The sequence below is a fragment of the Theropithecus gelada genome, chromosome 12 (genome assembly GCF_003255815.1).
Source record: "Theropithecus gelada isolate Dixy chromosome 12, Tgel_1.0, whole genome shotgun sequence".
Lineage (NCBI taxonomy): Eukaryota > Metazoa > Chordata > Mammalia > Primates > Cercopithecidae > Theropithecus > Theropithecus gelada.
The window spans coordinates 40,994,238-41,017,295 of NC_037680.1; the positions used below are offsets into that span (position 1 = coordinate 40,994,238).

The 23,058-nt window shown below is 36.4% G+C and overlaps 1 protein-coding gene across 1 annotated transcript in view; it reads right to left on the reverse strand.

Moving 5' to 3' along the window:
• Positions 1-23,058, reverse strand: part of GRB14 (growth factor receptor bound protein 14) — a 127,832-nt gene that overhangs the window by 103,333 nt on the left and 1,441 nt on the right. The window contains exon 2 of the mRNA XM_025404735.1: positions 22,274-22,406. Coding sequence (XP_025260520.1) covers positions 22,274-22,406 — 133 coding nt within the window. The remainder of the gene's footprint in view (positions 1-22,273; positions 22,407-23,058) is intronic.

Sequence of the window (23,058 nt, forward strand, 5' to 3'; positions counted from 1 at the left end):
AAATACTGATAAATACACAGAGATAACATTTTGTGGAATAATATGTTCTTCAACTTGGGACTTGTTAGCATCTTATTTTTACACTTCAAATCAGGCTCAAGGAAACATAAAACTCAAACATTACCTTGAACTTTTTCAGCACAATTTTTATCTTATCCTTGGGGAAAGCTGGAACCGTCACTCACAGTACAAATGATTCTGTTTGAGTAAAGAACTATAGCTCATTTGTCATCCAAAAACCAGCTTTAAAAAAAAAAAAATGATTCCTAGATCTAGTCTTTAATCCTTGAAATAACCTACAAAACCTTCATTTACTTAATCTAACTCTAAGGAACGGAAGGATTAAATGTCAGAAATCCTTCTTATGACTAGTTAATTGACCACATCAACCCATAACATGACACAGTTCCACTGTTTGGTTGTGTCCCAAGAAGAAAATCCCTCAGTATCATGAATATCAGTGAAAGCGAATCCAGTGAAAGACTATCAGTAAAAGTGAAAAATAAAGGTAAAAGAGAAAATCAACAGCAAAATTTGACTTTATAACCTCACATACACTTGCTATATACAATATACGGACTAGAAACATAGGCAATGTGCAAGGATTTACAGGATGTCAAAATAATTTTCAGTGCATTTCACCCTCTTTCATAGTACAGATATATATTAATAAAGAGAAGCTGTAGGTATAATATTTAATTTTTATTCACTTATACAATAAATACTGCTAAGCATTTCAAAATTATGTGATAGGGATTATAAAGAAAAATTAGATGTAGCCCCTCCTTTCAAATGCCTATAATCTAGTAGGAACGCCCATAATTTGTCTTATTTACATAAGCAGCAAAGATACAGAGCAATGCCACTCACTTTCCCTAAATCTAAAAATAAACTGAGGAATTTAATTAACTATACTAGCTAACAATTCTCAAACCATCAAAGAAGTTGAGTAGATTTTAAGAAAAATAAGATAGTGGGTAGAGAGGAAGAAAGGCAGGGAGAAAAAGAAGGGAGGGAGGGGTGCAAGTACAGGACGAGGAGGAGAGGGAGGGAGAAGGAAGAAAGAAGGAGTGAGAGAGAGGAAGAAGGAAGAGGAGAAGTGGGAGGAGACAAGGAAAGAATAGCAAAAAATAAACACACTTTCTTAGTTTTAGAAATAGGAACATAGGGAAAAATGGAAATACTTTATCCTGTTCTCTAATGAGTTTCAAAATTGATACCTTGGAAGGAGGAAGCTATTGGGCAGGATAGAAAGGAAAGCAAGTAAATCAGACCCTAGGATACTTAAAATAGAGAGGGGAGGGGAAACACCAAGAGCTGACTTGAACTGAGAAATTTAACCAAAAACAAGTCCTGAACTATGCTGTTTCTTCACCAAGTAGAAGACATTCTCTCACTGCATTGAGACCCTAGAACCTTCTCTCCCTTCATCCTGAAGCCTAAGAAGACATCCTCTGCAAGCTGGTGCTGAGAGCAAGATATAGGGTGCTATCCTCCATTGCTTAACAAACAGGAAGTCCCTCTGCTAAAGCCAAATGAAGGGAAGGGTTGGACTGATGGGTCCACAGATACCAAGCTGGCATTCAGAAAGTATTTCCTCAAAGAAATCTGATAATTATTGTGATAATTTCAAGTACTATACTTTAGGTATGTTAGGTATTAAATTGAATTTTGAATAGCATTGTTTCTACGGGAAAATGCATTCCAAGCTCCCAAATTTACCAGGGAATTTTTGGCATACAAATTGCATAAATGTTGTGATTGCTTACATATGATAGCATACATCTGCATGCATGATTATTTTTCTAGTATCTTTTACTATATTTGAATGTCAAATTAAATGTACAGTTACACTGGAATGCAACTTTTTATAATCGTGGGTACATAGGACAAAATGGTTGAGCAGGGTATTCCTGGAACCTGGTATTTTTGAGACTGTGAAGTTCTTTCTGGAATGGTAGGAGGTCTTTAGGTGTCTCTAGGCTATATCGATTGGTCTTCACTTACTAGTTTTAAAGTAAAAAGTTCAATGATCTTATAGGATGTACTAAAGGCAAGGGCAACAAAGTTAGATAAGAGTCCTGAGAGTGACCATAGCCATCAGATGACCTTGAGCATGCCACTTCATCTTTCTGGAAAACAGTTTTTCCCTATAAATGGGTGTGGTTAAATAAGATGTTCTCCAAGCTTCCTTCCAGTTGCCACCATCTACTTTTCTTTCCAGAACTTAGCCTGTGTTATGGACTTCTCATTGTCACACTAACAAACTGCTCCATAACACAGTGTCTTAAAACAATAACCCTTATGTTACATCTCATGACTTTGTGGAATTGGAGAGAAGGGTTTATCTAAGCAATTCTTCTGTTCTACATGGTGCCAATGAAGGTCACTTTCCCTAAAAGGCACGCAGCTGGAGAATGAGCTAGTCTAGACCATCCAACCTTGCTTCACCATCATGTCTAACACCTTGGCAGACATGGCTGAAAAGACTGGAGCAGCTGAGACTATTGGAGAATCTACACATGGCTTCTCCAGCACGACGCCTCAATATAGTCAGAAAGGGCTCAGAAAAGGTAGCTCAGGGTTCCCAAAGAGAGTATTCCAAGAAACAGGAAATGGAAGCTGCCAGGCTCTCCAAGCCTTGGATCAGAAATGGTCACACTATCACTGCCAAAGTATCATATGGATCAAATAATCAGAGCCTTCCAAAAGGACAGGACATAGATTTCCTCTCTCAATGAGAAATGTAAAGAATTTACAACCATCTTTAATCCACCATAGCCTATATCTAGGAACTGACACCAGCAGTGACACTCATTACTCTACCCAGTGTTTCATAATAGAAACTGAAGAGATAAAAAAGAATAAGGAACAGTCTCTACTTTGTCAAAACTTCACAGTTTGACAAAAAGAATGACAAAGTAGGCATTCCTTTTCTGATTAACCAAGCTCAAGTTTATTTATTCCACTGTAACTAACAGAGAATTGATAGAAGCATATATGGGAAAATTCTACATAAAAAGAACAAGTTATAAACAAAGTATTTGCATATGCACTAAGTCTGGAAGGAAGGAGGAAAAACAGCAATATTATGATGTGAATGATATATATCTTCAATTCTCAGGCAAAACACTACAAAATATTACACAACAAATCATCTGTAGAAGATATCTGTCTGTTGCACATTTATAATCAACTAGCACTTTTGCATATCAGAATCTTAATTCTTACGACTAAAAAAGAAAAGACCCAACCTAGAAGAGATGCTACTTAGAGCCACTGTTTATAATGTAATGCAAAAACACAAAGAAACCAGAATGACTTGAAAACATGTCTAAATTATTAACTTATAAAAACTTCACATGATCCTTACTTAAATAAGTTTCAGCAAGTCATATTTCTTTAATAGTCTAAATTAAATTGATAATGCAATCTAGAATAATTCAAACTAAAACAATCAGGTCACAGGTTCCTTGTGTCACTTAAAGCTTGCACCCTCTGCTGTATGGATTTGGAACTACCCACAGACATAACATATTTAAAGAGCGCCCCCCTGTGTGATCTACTTCAGCAACCACTTTAGGAGTCATGGAGAAAGGACAATTCCCATTGCCATAGAGGTTGTTGGTTAAACAGTAAATACACTTTAATTTTAAAAGCAATGCAATTTAAAATTCAAGTAATTTCTAATACCTTTGAGATGAAGCAAACAGATGTAGAAAACGGTTATCCTTTAAAAAGGTACAGAACCTCATATATATAAAGCATGTAGATGTATCAGTAATAGCTCCTCCTGTATTGATGACCGATTGACCAATCCTTCTGTAGGAGAAATGTCATTATTTCAAACCCTGATTCAATCAGATTACGTCAGGGTTTCTTCAAAAGTGGTATAGAGTCAAGCTGCACCAGAATTATAAGAATCTCCCAGCAGGTGCTTGTTAAAGGTTCTAATGTCTCAGCCTATGGAAATAGACTGTCCAAGGATAAGACCCAGGGATCTGCACTTACATCAAATACTCTAGGCATGTGATATGTCCACTGGGGTTTGAGAATTGCCAGCCTAAAGCATTACATGTAAAACAACTTTTCTAAGATTGAAGGATAATTATATTAACAAGTAAAATAAAGAATTATTAATTTCTTTTTTAAATGGAATTTAATTCAATCTCTAAATACTTAAATCATTTTTTATTCCATGCTTTTAAAACCCAGTATTCTCTGCACTGATATTTATAGTCCCACATTTATTATAATGAAGAGTATTTGACTTGCTAATAGTGACCACATAACAGCAGGACCAGTCCATTGCCAAATCTCTACCATCTCTGCAAGTGACCTGGGTTCTTTCCAATGGAAAAAAAAAAAAAAGAGGTTGAGAAAATACATTCCTCTCCACTTCATCTACTTTGTCCAATTGTTCTCTAGGCCACAAGGCAGAATTTTTACTGACTTAAATCTCAGTTAAATCCCAGACAAGGATCTGTCAATGAAAACTAATTTTAACACTCCAGAGTACAGCTAAGCTCTTTCAGTATGAATACATCCTGATCTTAGAATGATCCAATTTCCCTAGCAGTTTCTGAAAGTCATTCAAAAATCTTACAAATTAATAATAATAATACCAGTGATTTCTGACATTTTCTGAAACAATAATAAAAAGGATTTTTGGTATTTCATAAAAGCATAAACATCTACAATATTGAAAGCACAGAGAAGGTATTTTGAACATAGTTTCTAAATAGAATTTTACTTATGAATTTTGTATTAGGTATGCAGGGCTGGGATTGAAATCTGAAAATCTGGATTCAAGTCCTGGTTCTCTCAGGCATAATCTGTATATGTAACCCTTGATCTTTGACCCTGTGTTTTTCCATCTGCAAAACTAGGATAAAACTAAGGATTCCATTTATTACATTCAGATATTAAAAGAATAAAAATTACAACATATTTGAAATTATCTTAGAAACTGTGTCATCATTAATATAAAGGTATGATATATGCACCCTTATAAACCAGTGAAAGAGAAAATAAATCACACTGCTTTACAACTGCAGACCTTCATAATTCAGGACACAATCTTAATAGTTTTGAAGAACTGTTTTTCCCAAAGAAGTAAAAAATATTTTTATATTTAAATTTGTTTAATTACTATAATTTTACATATCTAGAAATAAACTAATCAAGTCCAAGTTAATGTTGAGTGAAAGGAAACTTTATATAAATCTAAAACCGGTTCTGCTCCCTCAGGCACACTGGTTATACCATGTAAGAGTAATGTATCAGCGACGCCCACCTCTGGAATTCTACTCTGCAATATTATCCATAGTATAGGCCCAGTCTACTTATAAAACAAAACACTTTTTGTGTGTCTCCAAATGTATTTTAAAATTAAAAAAAAAAAAAAAAGGAAGGAAGGGAGGGGAGGGGAGGGGAGAGGAGGGAAGGGTGATTAGGAGTCTGCAAACAGCATAATATATGGCAGTTTGAATTCATATCTTGCCTGTGCCACTTCCTATCTCTGTAATTTTAATCAAGTAATACAGTCTTTCTTTTAACTTTTGAATGAAGACGCTAATATCTTCTATACCTGTGAACATATAAGGAAATCCTGAGAGAGATGATGACTGAAATTAACAAAATTCAATAATATCTTGACGTGCTGGAATAATAGGTCAAAACTGAGATTTACATAGGGATGGAGGCAGTATCCTGAAAAAAAGGTGCAATTATTTTTTCCTTACAATTATAGACAAACTTGGTTTACATGTACTTCATAAGAAAGCATTACAAAGGGATTTTACTGATTATAAGCTAATGAGATCACTATCATTGAAAATGCTCAAGAGGAGATGATATGGATGATCATCTACCAAATATTTTAAAAACAAATCCTACTCTAGGTGGGAGTGTTATCTGAAACTTCTGTTCATTCAGCAAGTGTATACAGAAGACTTAGTATGTGCCCGGCACAAGGCTAGAATCCAGAATCCAAGCCAACTGGTCCCTATTGCCCCCAGAGATCCCTGGATTGTGGAACACTGATAATGCAATGTAATTGACCTGGTATATTATCCCTAAGCAGGGACCTAACACATATCTGGTACAGGAAGAGAAATTCTCGCAGCTGAGTCTTCAAAGATATATTATTTGAAGCTAGCTATTTAAAGATTAAGGAAAAGAGATATGCAGGAAGACTGAACATCTATCTCATGTAAAGATCAGAGTCAAGTAAGAAAAAGAAAGACTTTGTACAAAACTAAAAAAAAAAAAAAAAAAAATTAAGTGTGGTCAAAGCATGGAGTATAAGAAGGAAAGGGTTAGAGGCATGAATAGAGAGGCAGTCCAGCTGCATAGTACCTCAGGGTACCATTTAAATCAGTATCTGAAGAGTGAGGGGGATCCATGGAATGGTTTTAGGAGTAAGATAATTTGATTAGCCACTTAACATTATTGCCTCCACCTATGAAAAGAGGAATTTAATACATGATCAAAAAAATGTTAAAAAGCTTTGGGAAAAGAAAAGATGATTAATAAGTGCTGCTAGTATGAATGGATGGTCATTTGATAAAAAATCAAATTCCTATCAGAAAAAAATAAATCGTGCTGTGTCAAAAACCCAAGTGTGAAAAGTAAAACATAATAACGACTACATGAGGCCAGGTGTGGTGGCTCACGCCAGTAATCCCAGCACTTTAGGAGGCTGAGGCAGGAGGATCACCTGAGGTCAGGAGTTTGAGACCAGCCCGGCCAACACAGTGAAATCCCATCTCTGCTAAAAACACAAAAATTAGTTGGGTGTGGTGGCGGGCATCTGTAATTCCAGCTACTTGGGAGTCTGAGGCAGGAGAATCACTTGAACCCAGAGGCAGAGGCTGCAGTGAGCTGAGATCGAGCCACTGCACTCTAGCCTGGGTGACAGAGTGAGACACCACCTCAAAAAAAAAAAAAAAAAAAAAAATGACTAGATGAAAAAATATTCATGACAGAGAGGGAAAAAATCCTTAAATAAGACACACAAAAGTACAAAACTAGATTTAACTAAATTAAAACAAAAATATTCTGTATCATAAGAAACACCATAAACAAAGTTAAAGCAAGTCACAATTACTGAGAAAAGATAATTGCAATGTTTACAATTGCAAAAAGATAGCTATCAATACCATATAAACGATTCTTACAAGTCATTTAAAAAAATACAAACAATGTGATAGAATAATACAGGTAATCCACAAGGAAGAAACGAGAATGGACAGAAGCAAATAAAGAGATGCTCAACCTTACAAATAATCAAGGTAATGCAAATGAACACAGTAATTAAATTTCATTACACTCACCACATTGGCAAAAACTTTAAATTCTGAAAATACCAGCTGTTGACGAGAAAGTGTGGAAATGGAGACGCATATAGTGCTGGTGGGCACAGCCACTTTGGAGAGGAATTTGGCAACACCTAGTGAAACTGAACACGCACCTGTCTACAGCCAAGCAATTCTACCTCTAAAAACATACCATAGAGAAACCCTTGCACATAGGCACAAAGATATATAGTATAGTGTGGTTTTTAATGATGGAAATGGAGAAATTCTCAGTTTTCTTCAATGGGTAAACAAAAAATTATGGTACATGCATACAATGAAATAAAATTAAAATAAATGATTTCTATTCATTCATATGGATGAATCAAAAATGTCAAATGAAAATAAGTTGCAGAGATAGACATATAATATATGTTTAAATACATCATTAGGACATATTATAGTATTATATGTGTAAAGGCATAAAAACATGGAAAGAAAGGATACTCACCAACCTCAGAACAGTGGTTTCCTCACAGCAGGAAAAAGGGGAAATAAAATGGGATTGAGAACAAAGACACAAAGAGGAAACAATCATGTATGAACAATCTCTTCTTTCTTCAAAAAACAAAAAACAAAAAACAAAAACAAAAACAAAAACAGATTAGTTCCCTAACTGTTTGGAATTACTTCATGGTGAGAATCCTAGTGTTACATGCAACAACATGGATAGATTTCCAAAACAGGCTAAGTGAAAGAAATCAGATGCAAAAGGTCACATACTATGTGATTCCATTTTAATGAAATATCCATCCTAGGTAAATCCATACAAACAGAATGCAGATTTGTGGTTGTGAGGGGCCCAGAGGGAGAAGAGAATGGGGAATGTCTATTCAATGGGTATAGAATTTTCTCTGGGGGCAATGAAAATGTTTTGAAACTAGACAAAGGAGATGGTGATACAACACCGTGGATGCACTTATGTCAGTAAATGGTAAATACCAGGTAAATTGTAAATGCCAGTAAATTGTAGATTTGGGAATGGCTAATGCCATGCTTAATGAATTTTACCTCCTTAATAAACATGTGTAAGCATACAACACCTCTAGGAGTAGAAAACTACTAAAAATAGAGAATCAGTGAAGGGAGTCTCCAAGTAATTATGTAAGAGATGATTTGACCTGAGCTGTTGCAATAGCAGAGAAGTTTTGAAAAGTGGATAAACCCAAGAGTTGTTCTTCCCAAAGGACCTGGTACCCAACTGGATGAGGAGAGAGAAAAAAAGAGGAGCCAAAGATGAACTAAGATAATCTTATTTTATAGTACAGGCAGAGTATATTCTATTTCCAGGGAAGGAAAACATGAGAGAAGAAGCAAGTTTAAGAGGAAAAGTATTCACTTGTTTTGGAACCTGATAAGTTTGAGATGTCTACGGGCTGTATAAATGAAGATATCCAGCAGGCAGCCCAGTATACAGATCTAGCCTAGACTTACATGCACACTGCAATTGAGGCCGTGGAAGTAGATGAGATCATCCTGGCAGTAAAATGAAAACAAGAAGTTCTAGGACAAAACCCTAAGGAATACCAACACTCAGATCCTACAACAGAACCTTTAAGAGGCAGAAGTCAAGAAAGTATTTCAAGAAGGAAAAAGCAGTCAAAATGTCTAAAACTGCTGAGACATCAACACAAAGACTAAAAAGTAGGTCTTCGGGAATAAGGTGGTCTTCAGAGACTTTAGTTGAGAGCTATTTCCTGCTACACTGCAAAAAAGTAGAGTAGGAAAACAGTTCAAATATTTAAAATCCAATATCTTGTATAGTAGTGATATAGATGCCAATAAAATCAGGAAGTTCTAGAAAGGACTATGGCTAGAGAAGAAAGTGATAATCAATCCTCATGAGAGTTACAAGGAGCCACTTCCCACAGAAATGAAAACTACACTAGCACTTCTCAAATGTTTCCACCAGAAATACCCAATATGCAAAAGAAAGTAATTGTACAGTTTTTGCCATCTCAGGGTAAGAATATCTGAGGTATATAATTTGTTCTTAAAAATTCATGCACATTATGTATTCTACTCATAAAGACAGGAATGTTTATTTTAATATAAGAATGTTTCTCCCATATTTTCAATTAAAGTTAATGTTCCAAAAAGGTGTTCCATGTTTATCATGCAACTTCCCATATGGCCCTCCCACAATCCCCACACATCCCATATGCATATATGCATCTTATACTCCCACTTGGAGAAATATGGAGGAGGTTCATCGTTCCACAAGAGTGATTGCCCCTAGAAATTCCTTTTAGAAATCATTTGCCACAACACAATACCCACAAACCCCTACGTGACTTGTAATCATTTCTTCTTTCCATTTTTCTTAAAATTACATCCTTCAACTTTAAAAGCCTGTTTCAGGCCGGGCGCGGTGGCTCACGCCTGTAATCCCAGCACTTTGGGAGGCCGAGACGGGCGGATCACGAGGTCAGGAGATCGAGACCATCCTGGCTAACATCGTGAAACCCCGTCTCTACTAAAAAATACAAAAAACCAGCCGGGCGAGGTGTCAGGCGCCTGTAGTCCCAGCTACTCGGGAGGCTGAGGTAACAGAATGGTGTAAACCCAGGATGCGGAGCTTGCAGTGAGCTGAGATCCGGCCACTGCACTCCCGCCTGGGCGACAGAGGCCGACTCTGTCTCAAAAAATGTAAAAGTATGTTTCAGATATCATGGAACTTGGCGGCTAAATCTGTATTGAAGAGACTTTTATTAGGACTCCTCTTTATCTTTCTTGACCAAAGAGTCAATTAATTTATAAAGTACTCTATACATGGAGGTTGACCCAATACCTTTAAATATTTAGTCATTTTTCTCTGAACCTCTCCCATATCTTTCCCAAGGTGCAGGCATGGTGTCGTAAAGGGCCCCTTACACTTCTGGGACAAAGGCAGGTTTTGCCTAAATGAGGTCATTAAAACAAAACATCAAGTTCCCAGTGCCCTAAGATTCCAAGCCAATGACCTACAGAGTGTTCCAGCTGATCTTAATTTCCTTGGCACAGCACAGTAAGAGTACTGTAATATAATGCAAAATAGCTCTAAAGAGAAACTAGATACTGGCTAGAGTCTTGCCAATACACAGTTAAATAATACCAAAGTAGCCCTTTCATCTGAATACTGTGTTTCACACACATATGTCACCCTTCCCAGGAATGAAAGTAATCTTCCACTGTGAATGTGGGTTGATTGAAAAGCTTTTACTGGACTCAGCCCCATAAAGTATGTATGCTTTTTAACTGGCATACATGTGCTGCTAAGACTGAAAATGTTTACAAGGGAACCAAAGAGACAAAAAACAGAACCCATTCTGACCAAGGGTAATCCAAATTTAGAATGTGCTTATAGTGGTAAATCAATACTCAAACGTTTATCCTCACTAGGCTCTTTTTTAACATCTAACAATATCAGACTCTTCCTGGAAAATGAACTAAATTTCACTTTTCAAAGTTTCTTTGCACATTCATTATCATTTATATTAAAATATCAGTACGTTTCCAAATATTCTCTCCCTTAATAACAATGACTTCCCTGCTCTTTATCCATTGATTTCTCCATTTATTTATTCTTCCATTCAGCAAAAATTTACTGAGGACCTGTGAAGTGCCAGGCATTATTCTACACACTAGAGATTGAATAAATAAAACTTACTCAATTAAAAAGTAGTTCCTGTCTTCACAGAGCTTATGTTCTACTGGTAAAGACAGTAGATGAATGCATATATATGTGAATGTAACACATGTCAGATAATAATAAATGCTAAAATTAAACTGAGTGAGGGAGAAGAGGGAGCACAGAGGTGGTGGAAGGCAATGTTAATCTTTGAACTCCATCAGAGCTAAAATAATCTTCAATAATCTGTTAACCAGCAAATCAGTTAAGGACCTCGTATAATACAACTGAAAATGACAAATTAGAAACCATCTGACTTGATAAAGATTTGTCACCCAGATTCATTCATTTTATCAATTTCTGAATAGTTTCAACAAAGCTTTACCATCAACAAAGCTTTACCATTAGCCATTCATGATTTTTTACTCTTCAACTTAAATGTACTTTGTTCAAACTAATACACTCGGAAAATGTGTTAATTTTACCATACCTTGGTCAAACCAAACCAGGTTCGTGCCTTGGACAAATGGAAAAAAAACAAAAGAGAAAACTTAAATTAATACAGAACTAAGAGTTCTGGGGAGTATGATGAAGTGCTAGCAAGTACATAGAATTCCTTTGGCAATTGTGTTACTGTACATTTTCACCACTGGGTTTCAGCTTTTGGATATAACTAAATAAAAATCAAGCATAAAATTAGAAATAGTTCCATTAAATGTAGTAGTCACCATGATAAAAATTTCTTACGTTTTTCAGGAATGCAAATGGTATATACACATTAAAAAAATTAGTCCAGTAGCTAGCTAGCATACCATTTTTTAGGCATTAGAAAATATTAAAATATTTTATGATAAAATAGGATGTGAATTGACTGGAATTGGAATAAAGAGTTTATCATATGATTTGCTAAAATAGATTTAAGTACAATATTGAATAACACACACAAAATTTGAAAGAAATCATGTACATATTTTCTTTTAGAGTTTTAACCAATTTATCTTGAAAACTTGGTAATCCCCAAAAAGATTTCTATTAATGTTTTAAAAAATTAGTTGCTAACTATGGCAGATGCTGTGGCACACCATCCAAACCAACCCCCTTCAAGATTGAAGCACTCACTGTTAGAGTATCAACCACTAAGACCTGTGGCTAAGGCCTCCTTGACTGCCATTGCACTATGCTAAAGAAAGCGCCATGCCCAAGTGCTGACATTTCCTACACAGCCCAGCACCTGTGCCCTAATTCTGAACAATTCTGTAGGGCCAATCCAGCTCCAGAGTTCTCCTATGGGATCAACTGGACATTTGCTGTGGCTGTGCTGCAGCCCAACTTCTTCCTGTGTCCATTCCTACAAGTATTGTTTCCACAAGCTCTCCCCAGCAAACTTCCTGCAGGCAAACCTGTGCTCCAAGTCTATTCCCAGGTAACCTTACCGGCAGCACTAACCTATATCATATCAGGTGTTTGTAGGTGCATTTTCTTTCAGCTTTTATAGGATTTATTTGCATTTACAAATATATATTTCTTATATAAATTACATAAATTCAGTGCACTTATAGGATTTCTTTCAGCATCCTATAAATATGTATCGAGAATAGCACATAATACATTTAAACACATGACAAAAGGCCATTTCAGCAATCAATATTTCTTACTAATGTGCTCCTTGCTTTGCTCTTAAGAAGTTCTCCCTCAAGGGTTATTATATATTCTTTGACAACAGTCAGGACATGGAAGAACTGAAGTCAAAAACTGAAAAATGAAAATTGTGATTACTCCCATCACACCATCATCTATCTGAATTCAAAATATTTCAACACTGGTCAAAATCCTCATTTCTACCATGATTCACCCTTAACAGAAAGAGGCTTAAGGCATTAAAAAGGAACTCCATATTTGTGATATTTTGATTAACCATTAAAGGAAGCCTTCCCTGTGTGTGATGCCCTGGAGGTTAACATGCCCCAGGGTAATGCACCATGAGCAGGTTACTGGGAGCATAGGTGGGTTCTCAGGAAGTGAAAACTGGTTCTCTTAAATCTATGTTTGTACAACCCTTGGAAAATCTTCATGTATTTTCAAAGGGTATATGTCTCCCCACTTCCATGTGATGAACACTGACCTAAATAATTCACCACTGACATTAATTCTTAATAATTAAAACATTTGCTAGCATATACCTCTTGCTCTGAGAGACTCATACTATAAACCTAACTGATATCTCCACTTAATCTTTTCTAAAGCTGTGGATCTTATGAACATGCAGTAAACTTAGAGAAAGTATAGCAGTTCACTGAGCACTCACTTATAATTATATAAAAAATAATCTATAAAATCAGAAATATCTTGATTACACGTGATCAAATTTTCATGTGTGTTAAATGAAAGCAAAAGATACGCACTTTTAAAATCCAATTAGTTCAAGATCTAGATTCAATTTTATTTTTGCATTACAAAGAAATAATTATCAAGAAAAAATTTTAAAAAATAAAAATAAAATTTATTTTGGTAAATAGAATCTGTTAATCAAATTTAATTTTATTCTAATTTAATGAAGATGACTGATCATGATTAGAATATGTCAAAATATAATTTGATAAAATTAGTTTTAACTATGGATCTTCAGTAATCCATTTACTCATTCATTCTTTCCATGAAAGAACCCAAGAACAATAAAACCAAGATAACTCACATAGAGGGAAAAAGAATAAAACTACACCAAATAGATAAATGAGACAATTCGGATTATGGTAAGTGCAACCAAGGAAACAAACTGAGAAATGTGATGGGAAAAAAAATTAAAAAAAAAAAAACAAACAGGCTACATTTAGGCTGGTCAAAACAAAATCTCCTTGATTAGATGACCTTATACTGAAATCTAGAGAAAAAAGAGGAATCAGGTATGTCAAGAGCCAGGGAAAGAGGTTCCAGACTCAGACAACAACCAAGATATAGTCTTTGAGATAGAAAAGAAAGTTTGCTAAGTTCACAAATAGATAGGGCTGTGGCTGGAGTCTAACGAACAAAGGGTAGAATGTACATGAGGTTTAAGAGGTAGCCAGGGACAAAACCATGGAGAGTACTGTCAGTCAAAGTAAGAAATGTGGATTTCATTGTAAGGTATTAAAATGTTTTAAACCAGGAAATGACATGCTGTGATTTACATTTCTGAAAATTCCCTATAACAAGTGTATGTAGAATGAACCAAGATAAGCTAACAAAGAAGAAAGGAGGCCATTTATGGGGCTCCTGTAGGTGAGAAGACAATGGCTAAATTAGGATGATAGCAGCAGAGGTGGGGAGATGTATATAGATTCAAGCCTACCTTGATGAAAAATGTAGCAGTTCTTAACAAGAACAGAAAAAGGACTCCTTGAATTTTTGGCTTAAGTAATCAAATAGATGATTTGAGGGTGGAGCAAGATAAATTTAGAGAACCCAGAGGTTATGACCACCCCATACCTATTAAGCCAGGCAGAGTCAAACGTGTATTGCACGTATGCCAGTCTCAAGTGGTCACATCTTATCTCATATCCTTATTTCTAAGTTCAGATACTTGGTCCTGTACTTTCACTTCACCACTCAAGCTGGCTCCTACCAGATGTGATTCCTTTTCTGATTCTTCATCTAATATTTGAACTTTGACTTTGATGCAGTTTCTACTTTAACCAGACCCTTCTGCCCCAATTATTTCTATGAATGTGACTCCTGGGCTCTTTGTCCTATGGCACCCCAAACATACGCTTTATCACAGAAAACTGTGGTCACTATACGGGAATACCTGAACAGAGGCTGAGAGGGAGCTTCTAGGGCTAGTGGAACAGAAGAAACCCTGCTTTCCGCGACTCCTATATCCACTGCACAGGAGTCATTACCGCTTCTGGAGCCATTAGAATCACTTGCTCTAGGAATCCAATAAAATTGTAGAGCTCTCAGGCACAGAGAGGGCGAGCAATGGGCTGATACGACACCCCTCATCTGCAGTAGGACCACATTAAAAACTAGGTTTGCTGATTCCTGTTCCAATATCTTTCAATCACATCATATTGACTCACATCTTTCCGCAGAAGCAATTTTAAAAACGGTGCATGCAATGTTGTAAGAGTACTATACTTTGGAGCCATTACGGATTTTAAGGCTTTGGCCTGACAATCTAACTACTGCATGTAACATTACATCTGTGGAAAAATGTATATGAATAAACAGCCAATTTATTAAAGATCTTTTGGAATACAAGCATTTGTAAACTGGTTAAGCATATTAAACCTCCTATTTGTGTTTATTTTTTCTGTGGCTTTGAAAAAATGTTAAATGAGTAGGCCAAAGAAAAGGACAAGAAATAGAGGATGTTCTCCCTCTGTGAGCCCTGCCATTTCTCTTCTAAGTTAATCCTGAACCCTTTCTTTCTACTCCCTTGTCTTGGTAAAGACTTGTGGCCATTTCCTGGGGTCTCCCTTGAGCTGACCTTTATCTGGAATGCCAAAAGGACAATTCTCAGGTCTGCTTACCACTACTGAAATACACATAAGTATATACTTATATAATAAAGTTTATTACTATTTGATATAAGCTGACATTTTTTCAAAGCAATATCCATAAGACTGCAGAAACCTTTTTTATATTAATTAAAATCCACATTTATATTGAACCATGGATGACTCCAATTTTCTTTCTCTTGACAGAACATATTATATGCCCCTAGGGAAAAACAAACCAGAAGCTGAGATTTCAATGAAGTTAAAAAGAAAAACCCATATTGTAGATAAAGCTTGGACTGCAAACGTACCCTGCAAATTAACCAAAAATTAGAGGCAATCTTCAAACTGGAAATAAAACCCTGACAAACAGAAGATCTGCTAGGGGATTTAAGTTTTAAAATAGGAAAAGAAAACTATCTTCTCCTACAATGAAGGAAACTAGCATAAGGTGGGAAGGATCCTGAGTTGGTAACTCCTGTCATCAGACGTTAAGGAACCTCAGTAAGATGTAAGCTCAGGACAATGGACAAGGAAGCTGAACATCCCTGAAGGGTGACATCAATTGAAACTACTGCCCAGTAAGTATGTTTCATAAACATTAAGTGAATTGAGACAAAGGAACTGGACACTCTGAACTGGGTACGTTAAGTCAAATAAACCAATTGGTGGATCATCATACATCATATAAATATTATTAGAATTAGTTTTTGTGTCCTGTTTGAGATCTTTTTTTTTCACCCTAGGACACTAGCTGTTCATTGTTTCCTCCCTGCCTCCATATGCCATACCTACTAAACCTGTACCTCCTTCTCATATGTTACCACACCCGTGCAGACTGAACAGTGGTCCAGGGCCTTCTGTCCCTTTAGTCACATCTGATTGAACAGAAGCTGGACACACTGGACTAACATACCTCTCCAGATACAGTTTCCAGTCAGTTACCAAGTACTGAATCACTAATAGGAGGAAAACTTGGGAGCAGCCACTCGGGGCCGCAGGTGTGGACATGAAATCAGGGCAAGCAAGACTGCAGAGAAATGTCAAAGATGATGTGAATTTGCAAGGAGAGGCAGAGACTATGAGGTATGTTTGCGGGAGAACAAAAGAGAGAGAATAGAGAAAGTGGTTGCCTTGATTTTTGCTGACTTTCTTGTTCCCAATTCTAGCCTCTCATGAGACCAGTGACCTTTTGGCCTTCAGGTACTACAACATAACCTTTCAGGCTGGTTCATTTGAGGCTCTGTTTTGTCCGAACAATCAATACCTGGCTAAAATACCAACTAAAGGCCATTTGTAACATTCTCACCTTTGTCAATGGAACAGAATTGTCCTCAGTTTTGAAAGGTCCAACTGCCCAGTTTGAAAATGGCAGAGAGTAAGAGTAGCACTGATTTGTATACATGTCAAAGAAAAAAAGAATATAAAAAATCAAATTCCTATAACCTTCCCCAGAACATTCCTATTTGGTGGGTCTTGTAAGAGGTCCAAGTATCCATATTTTTAATAAGCATCCCTGCTGATTCTGAGGAAGGTGATTTAATGACCACACTTTGAGAAGCACAGCTGTAAAGGCTGCTTCAAAGCTGCTACAAAGATCTGTACACTTTCAAATTCTTCTCCCAAAAAATTATATTCATCAAGTGCCAGCATTCAAAGGCTGCAAATTGCCGTTGGAAAGATAGATTTGTTTGAAACCCTAATAGGAGAGAGTATTGTTTCTATTATTCTTTCTGCATATATGTTTTGTTTCCAATTAAATGGGATTTTGTAAAATAGCTCAGAGGGCCTAAATACAATTTGTGATGTTGTTTCCATCTAAAAATGAATTTAAACTTCCAAAGAGCTAATTTGCAGACATTTGAAAGCTAAGCAGTTTGTAATTTGAGAATTTCATGAGCCATTCCAACTGAGAAAATTCAATTATGAATGGTTTTAGATGATACCAAGGAATTACTGTTATTTCTGTTAGGGAATAATGGCATTTGGGTTATAAAAGAAAATTCATTTTTCAGAGATGAATATGAAACTACATAGAGATGCAATGATGGGGTGTCCAGGATTTACTTCAAAGTACTTTAGCAAAGAAAATAAAAGTTTTAAAAAAGAAATGGATGGAGCAAATGAGGCAAAATCTTGATAATTGCTGAGTCTGGAAAAACTACAATATGTACATAGGGTTTCTCTTCTTTTACTTCTGTGTATACGAGAAAAATAAGTACATGAAATTTCAGTTAATGTAGCAGTCACACAAGATTCCTATAGGACCACACAAACAAGTTCGGCATGTCCAAATTGGGATAATTCCTGGCATCAAAAAGGAATGATATAAGAGGCCTTTTAATTTGGGGACAGAGATCTACTTATCCTTTGAAAGTCCATGACGCTGTAGAGAAAAAAGAAATAAAAGGCAGCGCATATGGAAAACTAATTTTTTAATTATTTGAGATAATTTTTATTTTTCTGAGATATACAAGAAAAGGCTTAATTTAATAAAGAATGAACTAGAAACAGTGTGGTGAGGGACAAGACACATTGAGACATGATATTCTTTTTGATCTCCCTTTATTTAAACTGTGGAAGCACGGGCAAATCCCTTCTGGTTTTTGCATATTCTTTTTGTAATCTCAAAATGCAGGTGACATACTCACTTTCTTGTGTTCCCATGAAATAATATCCTGTGGACTGTAAACTACATACAAAAGCTGGTTATTAATAATACTAATAAATTTTATTTGATAATAAAATCAAATATTTGATAGATTTCTCAGAACAATTTTAGGAAGAAGATGGAGAAGAAAGCTAGAAGAGAAAACATAGCTACATTTCAGGAAGAAATAAAAAGAGGAATTCCAGGTCTTTAGAGGAATATTAACCAACGGCATTTGTCTCCCCTGTTCTTCTTGTGTTATGAGGAGAGTTGTAACAACACTGGTATACATGTGTTATTATACTATTCTTATTTACAGTCCTCCCTTTCTTTATAAATTGTACCTGCCTAAAAAAGGACTGTCAAAGTCTCAAGAAATCCAGATTTCAGGTGCTGGCTGTGCCACATAGCATTCCTTAAACTCAAATTACACATCTCTAAAAGAAGAACATTGGAATAGAAGATCTGAAAAATCCCATCCAACTCAAACATTTCCTGACACAGTTTTTCATAGTATTTTTTAAATCTCTAAAGCCTTCAGAGGCTTTATTCTTACTTAGTTGTACAACATAGTCCTGGGAAGCAATTAACCAGAGCTACTACACATGCTATGTCCACGCACAAAAGTTACCTAGGGGTTGACAAACAAAACAAGAACTGATTCTGCTGCAAGAGCTAAATAAAGATTTCTAACTCTTTGCTTTTCTTCAAACAATAGGTGTTTAGGGTTCATTATTAACAGATGATTCCTTATACATTTAAATCAGAAATTAGAAAAAAGAGATTAAGTTCATAATGGAAGTCACTTTTAAAATAAGTAACTTTTCTGGACCATGTATGTAAGGGAAGGTATACTTTAAATTTGCTTTATTGGTAAACACAGATAAAGATGCCTAGGAAATCTGGCCATCATTATAAAAAGAGGAAAAGGGAATAAAGAATATGGATTCTCTCTCATTCCAGCTTTCATTTAAAAATAATAGTACTGAAAGCCTCCAGTATTGTACACTTTGGGACATTTTATTCGCAAAAAGTGATAAAGCATATTCCATTTGTGGCTTCAATGCACTTTACCACTCATGCATTATGTAGGCATCTCAAATAGTAAACAAAATTTATGATTTGTAAGATGATTTTTGACTGTGATTTTTAAAGGCCAGATGAAATTTAACATTTTTAGTCTCGATTCACTCAAATTTTCTGCTCATTGATTTGTAAATAACAAGTACAATTATTTTCTTCACTTTTTCTATGAGGAGAAAAGAATCACGGAAATGACTTGAATGGTTAAACAGGACAAATGAGAGAAAATATAAAGTAAAGAGACATCTTCTCCTATAATATTTCAACCATAAGTAATACGCAGTAGAACATATCGCAGAGTCACTTACGTCATCTCAACTGAAGGTTACAGATAAACTGGGCCAAAAACAGCATCTTATAAAAGGGTAATATGTGTCACAAAGGTACTGAGTTGGGGAACTCACTTACATAGAGTCATCTATTCTCAAAACCTTCCTCATTTCAAAGAACTGAGTGTGTTCAAAGAAACTAAAACAAAAGGATCAGTTCTAAATGCAAAGTCTAGGTGGGGGAAAAAGGAAACATAAAAGAAAGAAAAAAGCAGCCTCCCTCTTCCTCAACTTTGGGGTACCCTTGTCTTCTTAGAGATCTCAACCCTTGGGCCAAGGAAGAGATCAGCAAGAAGGGCCCTTCAAAGGTGGGGACAGCCCTCTGGGATTGATCTTTAAAAATCAGGCGGGGACTGTCTACTCAGGAAACAGCACAGCTGTGTGTGTGAACACAGTGCTCTCTGAGAAGGTCACTGTGGACACAGAATACGAGGCCAGAGCAGGAAACCTATTGGGGTCAATAACAATATCACCTTTTCCCGATTTCTAGTTTGCTTCCCCCCCCCCCCCATTTTCCAATTTAAACTTGATCTGAGGAAATGTCATCAATCTCTAAGACATCTTACTCTAGTCTGATGACTATCGACACTTAGGGCACATCCTACCTTAATCCTGGCACTTTACCCACTCTTTCTCTTTTGTCCCCTATACTAACATAAGCACACCAACACCTCTTCTCACTTTCTATTCAAAACAAACCCTGCATCATCAACAAATCTCTTAGACACAGGCATTCTCCAAGTGTCCATTCATAGCATCAAAGTGAGTCAGCCCAGATCTCTTTCCCTTTACTTCCTGTCTGGTTCAGGCTCCACCCCCTACCACAACCCCAGATCAAAGCCCCATCTTTTAAATATATCTTGCATGGTATTGTTGCTTAGCTAGCGGCCTTACTGCCTAGGATGTTGTGAGAAACATAGCAAGCCCTTAGTAATTTGGGAACTACCTATTAAATTCTTCCAGATGACCATTATGTCATCATCAGACATTTCCTTTTCTTACTCTGGCTCAAGGACAATCCAGAATCATTTCTTTTTTTTTAGGAGGAAGAGGACAGAGTCTCGCTCTTTCGCCCAGGGTGGAGTGCAGTGTCACAATCTCAGTTCACTGCAGCCTCCACCTCCTGGGTTCAAGCGATTCTCCTGCCTCAGCCTCCTGAGTAGCTGGGACTACAGGTGTGCACCACCACACCCGGCTAATTTTTGTGTTTTTAGTAGAGACGGGGTTTCACAATGTTGGCCAGGATGGTCTCGATCTCCTGACCTCGTGATCCGCCACCTCAGCCTCCCAAAGTGCTGGGATTACTGGAATTACAGGCGTGAGCCACCACACCTGGCCTCTTTTTCCCCCCCTGCCACTACCATGGCACACAGTCAAATCTATTATCCTTATTTCCATTTTCTATCCAAACCAAAAAGTCAACTCTCAAAGAGCTTGGAAGTTTCACTAGGGCTGGTTTTTTTTTTCCTTGGGATCTGACTTTAAACCTTACCCTGATAATAAAGGTCTCGAGAGAGTCTCCTCTTTATCTCCCCAAGCAAAGTTACAGTCCCACCCACTAAAGGGTTTATTTCCCCTTTCAAAGATGCCAATTCAGAACACAGTTCTGCTTCTAGAAAAATTTACTCCCATTTTCTCCAGTCCTTACCCAAAATCATGTGTTCCAAGTGACTTCAAACCTCTCCCCCAAAAAGTATATACACAGGGCTTCCATCAAATATATTTCCTACTGTCTCTATCATTGCTGTATATGATCAAGAATTCATCTGCTTCCTAAGGTATTTCCTTCATTCCTAAAAATATAAACACACACAGTTGAACCCATCAGAGGTAATAACGGTGCAGAAATAAAAAAGAGAACAATAGATGCAGAAAAATGGCCAACTGTCTCGTCCTCTCTGTTCATTATCCTTCTCCCATTGCAAGCATCTGGCTATTTTAATTTACTGTTTCCACCCTTGTAAGAACAAGGTGCATTTTGTTTAGTGAGGCTTCTCTTTGTTTTGCTGGGTCAAAACTGGAAGAAAGTATATGACAAGAGATGAATTATTCTATGATATACTCATTATTTTCCCCTCCAAATGTATAGCCATGATGTATTTTCTGTTAGTTGCTTGGTCCTTAAAATCTAATTTGCTTAAGTCAGTCCCAAACTAGAAACTTGAAAAAAAGAAAATCATAAAAATATGGTCCTCAGTCTTCTAAGTATCACTTATAAGTCATCTATCTTCTGCAGCCAGAGTCTCCAAACTGAGGAATCTACTGAAATGAAGACATGTTGACCCTAAACTCTAAGTACCTTTTGCCACAGCATCACTCTATCACTTTCCTTTAGTAAATGAGGTTGGCTTGGGTTGGAAATGTGAAAAATTAAACGAAGTATTAAATGAATCAGTCAATCCCCTTCTCACCCCACTACAACTGCCCAACCCGCCGCAGCCTCTGCCCAATTCCTGGCTTAAAAATGATCATCTCTCCTACCTATCTTGTGAATGATCATTGCTGCCAACCACTGCACTTTATATATATCCTCTGTTTTAATCCATTCCAAGACCCTCGGAGGCAGGTTTGAACATTCCCATTATACAGCTTAAAAAAATGAGGCCCTAAATGGAAAATAATGCCAAAGGACCATGTCAGTCAACAGAGATATTTAACAGAGCCCATGCTAATCCTTTGTTAATACTGTGGATTACAGAACAATCTTAAAGACTGTATGGATTCAGAACTCCTAAGATATTTGAATTTTAAAATTTAAAAATGCATACCTGTTTTTTCCTTGAATTTGCTTTGGGAAACAGGTCTGCTGACAACACAGATGTAAATGGAGAACAGCATAGCTCAGGAAAAGGGTTTGGAATAGATGGCATTTCCGGAACATCAAGATCTTTCTTTTTTCTCCTACAGTAAGAGAACATAGGATGTAATTTACATAAAACAGAATGTAAAATATAATTGCTGTCAGGATTAAAAAGTGTGCTAAGGCGAACATGTACCACTCTGTGACAAAGCTCATATTATATAAAGTATACAGAAAAGGTCTGTGATGTACTTTCTATGGGTCAAAATATAGTATGTTAATTAGATACAAACAAATCTCCTATAGTTCCTCTCTCTCTCTCTCTCTGTCTCTCTCTCTTCCCCCACCCCCTTCCTTCTCTCTCTCTTTTGCCTTTAAATCACCAGGCATAGAAACTCCATCACATTTGATAATTTTCCTGAAACAGAGATATAGACTATACAATTACTAATCGAAACATCATCCTGAGGAGTCAGACATTGTTATGCATCCATGATATTGTCTCTAAGTTGCATTTAGTGCATTCGTCCTTATATTTTACTAATCACTTTGAGAAGTTATGATTTATTAGATTTATTAATTATAGCTGTGGTTCATCTCACTTCAAATTTCATTCACAATGTTGCCCACACACAGTCTGTTGATTTTCAAGTGCTTATAGATATTAAATAGCAAGGTAGTGTTTTGGGGAGATAAGTTAATAGAACTTGCTAATATAAATGTACTATAGTCCACTGGAGAGTAATTTTAACT